The sequence below is a fragment of the Ciona robusta genome, chromosome 2, assembly GCF_009617815.1.
Source record: "Ciona robusta chromosome 2, ASM961781v2".
Classification (NCBI taxonomy): Eukaryota; Metazoa; Chordata; class Ascidiacea; order Phlebobranchia; family Cionidae; genus Ciona; species Ciona robusta.
In genome coordinates, this window is record NC_143236.1 from 5,151,879 (window position 1) to 5,163,019 (window position 11,141).

Sequence of the window (11,141 nt, forward strand, 5' to 3'; positions counted from 1 at the left end):
GCTCGCAAAGATCAGACAGAAATAGTAACTTTTTAAACAATTAGGAAACCAAAAAACATGATGTTTTAGTAACAAATATTCTGCACAAACTTTAATTTGAGTAAAATCAACCATAATATAAGCGTTGGTAAAACTGCTCTATATTTTTCAAGTGCCATAGTTCGTCCGGCGCCGTGGCGAAGTGGTTAGCGCGCCTGCCCGTAACCCAGAGGTAATATGTTCAAGGCTCGTCGCTGCTGCTATCATTGTGGGCGTATGTGTCGTTGGGAAAGACACTTAACGGCAGTTGCTCCAACCCAGTGGTCACTAATGGGTTGTCTAATTTATCAGTCACATAAAAAAATAAAAAAAATCCCTCCAAAAATAATCACCCACAAAGTAACACACATGGTAACTCGTAAGTTGGGACGAGGTGCTAAACCCGTGTTATAACGACTGTCGTTTCCCGGCCACGCAAGGATAAAGTAAGTTACATTCATTCATTTCATAGAATTACATAGGTGTTTCTACGACTCTGTATTTTTCTAATTACAACCTAGAGGTCATCCATTTTTAAAAGTAAACTATATCTCCGTGGAAACATTGCACGCTGTTTTTGTTTTTATTTTTAACTTCTCATTGCTTTTTTGTAAATCTATTTTTGTTTTGTTTGTTTATAAAGTTGAATTATAATCATGGAAGAAGAAAATGTGGTCGTTCCCGAGCCAGAACCTGTAGAAGAATCAGATGTAACGGAATTGGAACCTCAAAAATATATCGTTAACGTTGAGTCGACGCCTGTCCCAAGACCGCAAAGCAGGGGAAGTATTTCTCCAACTAGACAGGTGATTTAAGAAATTATTTTGTTCTTGTTTTTATTTCGTTTGTATAAGTATTGGTACTGCTTTACGCTGCTTTTTGTACAGCATATTTTTTTTCCGAATTTAACAAAAATTGGTTTCTTTTATACATTTTTTTCTTAGTTATATATATATTTGGTGCTAGTGAAGAATTCTGTGGTATATTTGGTGCTAGTGAAGAATTCTGTGGTGCTAGTGAAGAACTTTACTGATTAGGTTGGTGGAAAGTGTTAGAGATTGCTAGGTGGGGGTTATTAGTTAGGGGTTATGGGGGTTTCTAGTAAAGGTTTAGTGGTTCTGTGGGCGTCAAGTGATAAGACGTTAGCCCACAGTCCGACTCCATAACATGTCCATGTTCAAAACTCAGTTTATTCAACAAAACAGTTCGGGTTACAACGACAAAACAACAACGACGTCACGATACTCTCCGGCCTCCAACTGGCTGGTCCAGGCTCACACTGCCTGGCTGTACAGTACAGGGCAGGGCTTATAAAGGAGATAACTCAAAGGCGAGAACTCCCAAGGCGAGAAGAAGCGTTATACACGAGAAAACATTATACACATTATACAGCAAGGCAAAGTCTCTCAGCACTGTCACAGGGCAAAGTTTCCCAGCATTGTATAATAAAGAAGCATTGTTATACATGGGTTACAGGAAACAATCCAGGCGCATACACATTATGCCAGCTGGCCAGCTGTTAAAGTTACACAACGCAAAATTCAATCTTTATGCATTAAGTTAAATTTAGATATTTATATATATTAAATATTTGTGCTCGGAGCACCCTCAACCGCTACAGTTCTATGAGTTAGAGTTAGTGATTGGCAGATAACATAAGAGGAGGTTTCTTTACTATCCCACCACCATATATTTCAACACATATTCTACCCAGACAATCAGCCAACTAAGCAGCACCCATACACACCTTCAAGCTCGCACCCTCACACCAGGTTCCACACGAAAATCAGATTCTTCACGAGAAATAACAAAAGATGAAATTCCTGATGAAGTCAGTGATGGAGGTTATGATACAGATCTTGAAATTGAAGGTGGTTATGATTTATAAATTGATTTGTCTTCCATATTATCTCTGCTTCATCGAATGAATTTATCTGCCAGGTCTTTGCATGTAAATTTATTTTGTTTTAGTTAAATAGTAATCTGTTTTAATTAAAATTAGTTCAGTGTGAGTTTAACTAATCAAGTGCATAGAAATCTAGCCAACACACAAAAAAAAACGCTTTAAAAATAGGGTCAGAGTTAAAAATACACATTTTTTATTATAATTCAGTGTTTCTCAACCTTTTTTGCTTGTGTCACAGTGCTGCAAATTACGTAAGTGGCGAAGCTCTAAATCAGTTTAAAATTTGATGTTTTATATTTTTAATCAATGGACAAGACTTCAACATCTTGCATTTTGCAATTGAGATATAAAATTGTAATATATTCGGACTGGCAGGAAAGTTGACGCGGACCGGCGGTTAAGAACCACTGTTATAATCAATTTGATGTTTAAATTATCCCCCAGTAACCAAAGAAGAATATGACACAACTGGTAAAACAACCTACAAAGATGCATGCAAACAATTTGGAGTAATTCCTGTATCTTACTTCCTACGTCATATGCAAGACCAGGATCTTATTATGAGACATCATGGCCTCGGACCTGCTGGTGCTAAAGCAATTGCCGTATCACTTGTGGTAAATAAAACTATTCCAAAATAACAACTCACACGTCTATCAGTATAGCCTATACCTTGCAATGAACTTTATTTTTCAAATAGAATAAAAAAAGCTGTTTTTATAGTAATTAATTTCCTTTGATAGTTAAATGAATATAAGAAAAGCAAAAGCTAAACTATTTATTTATTAACTGCTAAAAGTATTCAATATATTTATGAAATGTAATAATGTATGGATAAATAAATGTAACTTGCTTTACCCAACATTTCGCGTGGCCGGAACATAAGAGCTGTTTCCTCCTGCCAGCTTACAAGTTACCACGAACGTAACTTTGTAGGTGATTGTTTTTCCAAATATTTATTATAAAGTTTCTTAATTCTAAATTTTCTGTTGCTGTACTTTAGTGTTGCAAAATCGTAGAACATGGTCAACCAGTGCTCAGTAGCCTTCTGTGAAGTCTGAGAAACACTGCTATAAACTAAATATGTATAACGGTTGATTATTTCCCACAGTCAAATACACGAATCTTGAAACTTGATTTGTCGGACAACTGGTTGAATGCACAAGGAGGAGTTGCTATTGCTGAGATGTTGAAAGAAAACTGTTACATTTCAGAACTGGTGAGATGGCAAATTTGAAGTATGGACATGGATCACTCTACTAAGCTAAAAATTTTATAAAAATCAATGTAAAAAAGGCTAAAAACGTTAACGTTTTAAATATGCTAAAAATATGTATTAAAGCTAAATATTTTTTAAAAATTTATATTCAAAACGTTTATTTTCAGATCCTATCAGATAACCATCTTGGTTTTGGAGGAGCTGCAGCACTTTGTGAAACACTGCAAGAGAATGTTACAATCACACATGTAACATTATCAGGAAATGACTTTGATGATGGAACGGCTGTTCCTATCTCAGAAATTATCATGGTAGTTTATTTTGTTTCCGTATTTTTAAAGCTGTATTAATTAGTAAGTATGCTAAAAAAGGTTATAGTTAACAAACATTTTTTTGACAAGAAATCCTATGTGTTGTCGCACGGCTGAGTTTTTACTTTTTTGGTTAGATTTTGTTTTTTTTAGAAACGTTGATAGTACCTTTCAAATAATATAATGCTTGCTTTCTAATAGACAAATAAAATGTTATGTTATGTATCATACAAATACAAACATTTAAACTAACATGTCTCTACAGTCAACCCAGAAACTGGAACAACTTGACTTGAGTTGTAATTTATTCGGGGAGGCAGGCGGAGAACTCCTTGGGCCGGCTATCTCAGAAAACACTTCAATTAAAGACCTCAATCTCAGTTGGAATCATTTCAGGAGAAATGGAGCCGTCAGTCTTGCTAAAGGTGTTGGTGTAAGTAGCGAATGAATGTGAATTATTTACCCACACATGGCGAGGCAACGACAATTGTTATAGCACCAGTGTTTAGTTTCATACATATCGTGCCTACCTATGCGTTACCACATATGTAACTTTGAGGGTAAAGATTTTTTTGTTTTTATGTATGCCTGACATTTTAGGCAATTTTTTTTATTTACTTTATAAAAAAAAAATTAAAAACTTTTATAAAAATATCTAAATGTAATTGTTTCTTTTTTAGTATATTGTTAGTTTAAACCAGTACCATTCTAATTGCTTTTTAGGCCAACATCTTCTTAAAGAAAATTGATTTATCTTGGAATGGTCTAGGCTTGGAAGGAGCGTCTGCACTTGGAGATGCATTAAGAAATAATAATGTTCTCGAAGAACTGGATGTCAGCAACAACAGGATTTCTACAGAGGGTGCTATACTTCTAGCTAAAGGTAAAAATTGACATTAAGTTTTTTGTTTGAGATGTTAAATAATAACCATGTTCCGGCACCGCGGCGTAGTGGTTGGCGCGCCTGCCTGTAACTAATAGGTAATCGGTTCAAGGCTCGTCGCTGCTATCATTGTGGGCGTATGTGTTCTTGGGCAACACATTTAACGACAATTGCTCCAACCCAGTGGCCACTAATGGGTTGTCCAAATTATCAGCCATACATAAAAAAAAAAAAAATCCAAAAATAAAATAATAATTACCCACAAAGTAACATACATGGTAACTCGTAAGCTGGCACGAGGTGTTAAACCTGTGTGATAACGACTGTCGTTTTCCGGCCACGCGAGGATAAAGTAAGTTGCATGCATTCATTCATTCCAGGGCATGTTAATTAGTTGGTGGCTGGTTATCCCCATGAATCTCTACTCATGTTCTTTTTTTTAGAGGCAGATTTTTTCAGTTTTGTTTGAAACATTAGGTACCGGATTTTGTTAAAACGAATCCAGGTTACTTTATTGGTAAAGCAGAGGGTAACTTGTGTTAGGTGTTCAAGATAAAAAGGTCTCGAACCACGAAAGATTGAATATCAATGCTCTAAAAACTGTTTTGGTACTCAAAAATACTAGATAGCCTAATGCATTTTTCGCCATTACAGTACACTGAAAATTGATTTATGAATTGGTGTTTCACATTTCTATTTCATAGTTTTCATGTTTTCTGTGGTTACAGAATACAAATCTAGAATGTTGTTTACTGTTAACTTTTTCCAGGTCTTCTCTCTAATGAAACTTTGAGAATTCTAAGAATCGGAAAAAATCCAATTCAGAGTGCTGGAGGTTTTGGTATTTTAACAGCGTTACGACAAAATGGAGGATCTGTGGTTGAAACACTTGATTTGTCAGATGTAGTTGTAAGTTTACTTGCAAGCTTGCATTTAAGTATAAAGATAATAACGCGGGAGCATGTAAATTTTTATTTTAATATGTTAATTGTAAATGGTATGTTTGCAAGCATGTACTTAGCCATAACTGAAAATAAAACAAAATGCGTGAGCATGTGGAATACTTTGGAAAAATTGTTAATTGTTTTATGTGTAAATAGGTATATTTTCAGGCATGTACTTTAGTATAACTGATAATGAAACAAAATGTGGTCACATAAAATACCTTAGAAAATAATTGTTTTATGTGTTATTAGGTTTTTATGATCTTGTAATTAAGTTTTTAAAATCTTTTGCCAATATTTTCTGCAGGTGAACAAAGATTTTGTTGAACTTGAAACAGAAGTGAAAGAAACAAGACCAAAGTTGGTCATTATCACTGGCGGGGAAGAAACTGATAAAAAAGTTGCTCCAAAACCAAGGGTTAGTAAAAATATCTTCAAAAAAAAAACAGTTAACGATAGTGGTGTTCTAAACTGTAAAAAATCAACTAACATATAATTAAACTTATTTAAAAATTCCCCTTTATCAAAATGTTATATACTTTTTAACTACTGTATTTTATCCTTTTTTAAACACATTCCAACCTGAAAATGTGGTACTATACGATCCACCATGCCCTAATAATTCTTTTTAACAGGCAGACCCCATGACCAAACTGAGGCAATACATGGAGGAGAATAACTTGAGACTGGTTGACTTTTTCAACCAAGTTGATGAAGACAACAGCATGAGTGTCACAAGAGAGGAATTTCAGAAGGGCATCGAGGTACAACATTTTATTTATGTTATTGCACTATGTGTTACATTTAAAACATTAAAAAATATATATATTTATATCACAACAACTTATACCCATTTCGTTTTTGTAAGACATTGTCAATTTATATTAAAGTCGATTTAAACAATATGTAAAGACTATGTTTCTAAATTGCTACATTTTAAACTAAGTAGACAAAAAGATTGTTACTGTTTAAGCCAGTTTGTTTCATTGTAGAAATATGCTATATGACTATGGCAACTTTTGACTTATATGTTCACTTATTTTGTATGAAATTTCATGCCTCCTAACTAAACAATTAACTACTAACAATAACCAATATTATTTGGTGTTTGTTTTCCTTTTTTGATGACTACTTTTAAGAAAATCCCCCAAAAATTGATTTGACCTATAGGGTTTTATGAAAAGGTTCAACTCAAGTTTGTTTCATGTTCATTTTTTATTATTATGATTTTAAAATTAGGAAGCTGGTATTAAACTGACAACTGATGAGATGTCTCAACTGCTTGACCAACTAGATAAAGATGGAGATGGTGAAGTTAATTACAGGTATGGTTTTTAACACATTTGATTGTTTGGTGAAGTGATTTCATAACAGTAGAATTTTTTGACATGTTTTAATAACTTTTGTGTTAAATAAATAAACCAGTAATTATTGCACACTGGAAAAAAATAATTGTTTTGATACGTGTGATTACATAACAGCAAATCTTTTTTTAAATTTATTAATGTTTTTTTTGTGTTAAATAATTAAAGTAATTAATGCGCACTAAAAATAATTGTGTTTGTGGACAAATAACTGCATTGTGTAAATTATATATTTGTTTTGAAAAGCAAAAAATGTTCTATTTACTAAAAAAGGGAGTTCAATTTACAAAACTGTCTGTGTTCGAGTTTTAGCAGAAAGTTTTAGCAGAAACGAAAATACGAGAAAAAGTACACACATGGTTCACCATTTAAGATCACCAGATGTTGGTCTGTGATCCAAATATATTTCAGTTAATAGCAAAGCTTTGTGGTCAAATTTTTAATTCTACAAAAAAATAACATATAGTTATAACTGAAGCATAGATTGTAAAAGAAGACAGTTTATCAAAGTTAACTACTGGAAGCTACATATTTTCGCATTAAGTCAAGTCAGAAGCCATTGTTGCAGCGTGCCCAGTACTGCATTAGGCAGGGTTAAGTCAGATTTTAGCATTGAAATTTTTACTTTACAATAAGAATAGTCTAACTAACCAAAGATGTTTGACATTTAATTCTATTTTTTGAATAAATTAGATTTACCTGCATGTGCATGCAACGTAACCAATGTATTGTTACAGTATTGTGATGACACTGCTTGCCTTTTCATGATGTTGTGAGGTTAGTACAATCTAACTTAAACTTTCAAAACAGATTTGCGATTGTGCGTGAAATCAAATCTCAATCAATACACCTGATTTAATGTAACTTAACAATAACATATTTATAGTATGGAATATAGTTTGTTGTTATTGCATTTTGTGTGTTGAAATTTTATGAGCAAATTAAGCACCATTTCTGACTAAAGAAGATTCTTACTTAAATGAGATGCCACAGTTTGTTCGACGGCCAAGCACTGCCATTGTGGGTGTATCTGTCCTTTGGCAAGACACTTACGCCGAAATATATTTTTACACTTATTCATTCATACTCCAAACTGTCCATGACCAATTAAGAACAAAAATTGTGCGGGACAAAAGTGGCTAAACAGCAAAAAAAAACATTTAAATATTGGCGTTAACAATTTTGTTTTTAAAGAAAACCAATATTATGAATCTTTATTATTAATTTAACATTTATTAATTCTTTTCTAACATTTATTTTTCTTCCAGCGAACTGGTCATCGGTAACCTTGAACACTTACAAAGGGAAAAGCAGAAAAGAGATCAAAATTTGTCTAACTCTCCAATTTAGCTTGCTTTCGAAAACCCTGTTATAACTTTACCTATGTTTCTTCATTGTCTTTTTCACAAAGTAAATCGTGTTTAGAAACTGGTGACTCATATTCACAGAGCATAGTAGAAAAAAGTATAAAATACAAAATAAAAATTTAAAAACAATTGGTTCTTTGTAAAGCTCAAAAAACAAGATTTTTTTGCCAAAGTTAAAAAAGTGAGTTTTTACCCCAACTCATGATATCGGTATCATGTGTTTTTACCGAAATTAAAAAAAATCCATTTTTTCTCTAATCTAAAAAATATGAGATTCTACTCCAACGCATGATATCGGTATCATGTGTTTGTACCAAAACTAAAAAAAATCACTTTTTTTGCAAAAGTCCAAAAAGTGAGATTCTACTTCAACGCATGATATCGGTATCATGTGTTTGTACCAAAACTCGACAAAATAACGTTTTTTTGCAAAAGTCAAAAAAGTGAGATTCTACTCCAACACATGATACCGGTATCATGTGTTTGTACAAAAACTCGAAAAAATACATTTTTTGCAAAAGTTAAAAAGATGAAATTTTACTCCAACGCATGATATCGGTATCATGTGTTTTTACCAAAAATCCAATTTTTTTTTTGCAAAAGTCAAAAAAGTGAAATTTTACTCCAACGCATGATATCGGTATCATGTGTTTGTACCAAAATTCGAAAAAATAACTTTTTTTGCAAAAGTCAAAAAATGATATTTTACTCTAACGCATGATATTGGTATCATGTGTTTGTACAAAATTCCCAAATTTTTTTATTTTTGCAAAAAGTCAAAAAGGTGAAATTTTACTCCAACGCATGATATCGGTATCATGTGTTTTTACCAAAATTTCCGAAATTTTTTTGAGCTTTTTTGACATGTGTTTTTACCAAAATGTGTTTTTACCAAAATTTCCGAAATTTTTTATTTTTGCAAAAGGTCAAAAAGGTGAAATTTTACTCCAACGCATGATATCGGTATCATGTGTTTTTACTAAAACTCGAGAAAAATCAAATTTTTTTGCAAAAGTAAAAAAAGTGAGATTCTACTCCAATGCATGATATCGGTATCATGTGTTTTTACCAAAATTCCCAAATTTTTCGGTATCATGTATTTTTTTGCAAAAAGTCAAAAAGGTGAAACTTTACTCCAACGCATGATATCGGTATCATGTGTTTGTACCAAAACTCGAAAAATAACTTTTTTTTGCAAAAGTCAAAAAAGTGAGATTCTACTCTAACGCATGATATCGGTATCATGTGTTTGTACAAAAATTCGAAAAAATCCAATTTGTTGCAAAAGTAAAAAAAGTGAGATTCTACTCCAATGCATGATATCGGTATCATGTGTTTTTACCAAAATTCCCAAATTTTTCGGTATCATGTGTTTTTACCAAAAATCCAAAATTTTTTTTTTTTGCCAAAAGTCAAAAAGGTAAAACTTTACTTCAACGCATGACATCAAGTATCATGTGTTTGTACCAAAACTCGAAAAAATAACTTTTTTTTGCAAAAGTAAAAAAAAATCATTTTTTGCAAAAGTTTAAAAAGTGATATTTTTACTCCAACGCATGATATCGGTATCATGTGTTTGTACCAAAACTCGAAAAAATAACTTTTTTTTGCAAAAGTCAAAAAAGTGAGATTCTACTCCAACGCATGATATCGGTATCATGTGTTTTTACCAAAATTCCCATTTTTTTTTATTTTTGCAAAATATCAAAAAGGTGAAATTTTACTCCAACGCATGATATCGGTATCATGTGTTTTTATCAAAACTCGAGAAAAATACATTTTTTTGCAAAAGTTAAAAAAGTGAGATTCTACTCCAACGCATGATATCGGTATCATGTGTTTTTACCAAAATTCCCAAAATTTTTTATTTTTGCAAAAAGTCAAAAAGGTGAAATTTTACTCTAATGCATGATATCGGTATCATGTGTTTTTATCAAAACTCGAGAAAAATACATTTTTTTGCAAAAGTAAAAAAAAAATCATTTTTTGCAAAAGTTTAAAAAGTGATATTTTTACTCCAACGCATGATATCGGTATCATGTGTTTGTACAAAAATTCGAAAAAAATCCAAATTTTTTGCAAAAGTAAAAAAAGTGAGATTCTACTCCAACGCATGATATCGGTATCATGTGTTTTTACCAAAATTCCCAAATTTTTCGGTATCATTTATTTTTACCAAAAATCCAAATTTTTTTTTTGCAAAAAGTCAAAAAGGTGAAAGTTTACTCCAACGCATGATATCGGTATCATGTGTTTGTACCAAAACTCGAAAAATAACTTTTTTTTGCAAAAGTCAAAAATGTGAGATTCTACTCCAACGCATGATATCGGTATCATGTGTTTTTACCAAAAATCCATATTTATTTTTTTTTTGCAAAAAGTCAAAAAGGTGAAATTTTACTCCAACGCATGATATCGGTATCATGTGTTTTTATCAAAACTCGAGAAAAATACATTTTTTTGCAAAAGTAAAAATAGTGAAATTCTACTCCAATGCATGATACCGGTATCATGTGTTTTTACCAAAATTCCCAATTTTTTTTATTTTTGCAAAAAGTCAAAAAGGTGAAATTTTACGCCAACGCATGATATCGGTATCATGTGTTTTTATCAAAACTCGAGAAAAATACACTTTTTTGGCAAAAGTAAAAAAAAGTGAGATTCTACTCCAACGCATGATATCGCGGTATCATGTGTTTGTACAAAAATTCGAAAAAATCCAATTTTTTGCAAAAGTAAAAAAAGTGAGATTCTACTCCAACGCATGATATCGGTATCATGTGTTTGTACCAAAACTCGAAAAAATAACTTTTTTTTGCAAAAGTCAAAAAAGTGAAATTTTACTCCAACGCATGATATCGGTATCATGTGTTTTTACCAAAATTCCCAATTTTTTTTATTTTTGCAAAAATTCAAAAAGGTGAAATTTTACTCCAACGCATGATATCGGTATCACGTGTTTTTATCAAAACTCGAGAAAAATACATTTTTTTGCAAAAGTAAAAAAAAGTGAGATTCTACTCCAACGCATGATATCGGTATCATGTGTTTGTACAAAAATTCGAAAAAAATCCAAATTTTTTGCAAAAGTAAAAAAAGTGAGATTCTACTCCAACGCATGATATCGGT

General features: G+C 32.1%; 1 protein-coding gene across 3 annotated transcripts; it reads left to right on the forward strand.

Moving 5' to 3' along the window:
- The first annotated feature begins 144 nt into the window (after positions 1 to 144).
- Positions 145 to 8,141, forward strand: LOC149740461 (uncharacterized). 3 transcript variants are annotated; one of them, XM_089873082.1, is made up of 13 exons: positions 145 to 464; positions 662 to 824; positions 1,733 to 1,889; positions 2,369 to 2,541; positions 3,036 to 3,143; positions 3,311 to 3,454; positions 3,720 to 3,887; positions 4,178 to 4,337; positions 5,107 to 5,246; positions 5,589 to 5,699; positions 5,917 to 6,045; positions 6,521 to 6,606; positions 7,914 to 8,141. In XM_089873082.1, the coding sequence occupies exons 2-13, from the start codon at positions 675 to 677 to the stop codon at positions 7,993 to 7,995; spliced, it is 1,608 nt and encodes a 535-aa protein (XP_089729208.1). In that variant the 5' UTR covers positions 145 to 464; positions 662 to 674; the 3' UTR covers positions 7,996 to 8,141. The 3 variants fall into 3 exon arrangements, with proteins under 3 accessions (XP_089729208.1, XP_089729207.1, XP_089729209.1); XM_089873083.1 differs by lacking the exon at positions 145 to 464 and adding an exon at positions 7,383 to 7,422 and having other exon boundaries at positions 573 to 824; XM_089873081.1 differs by lacking the exon at positions 145 to 464 and having other exon boundaries at positions 572 to 824.
- The last annotated feature ends 3,000 nt before the right edge of the window (positions 8,142 to 11,141 follow it).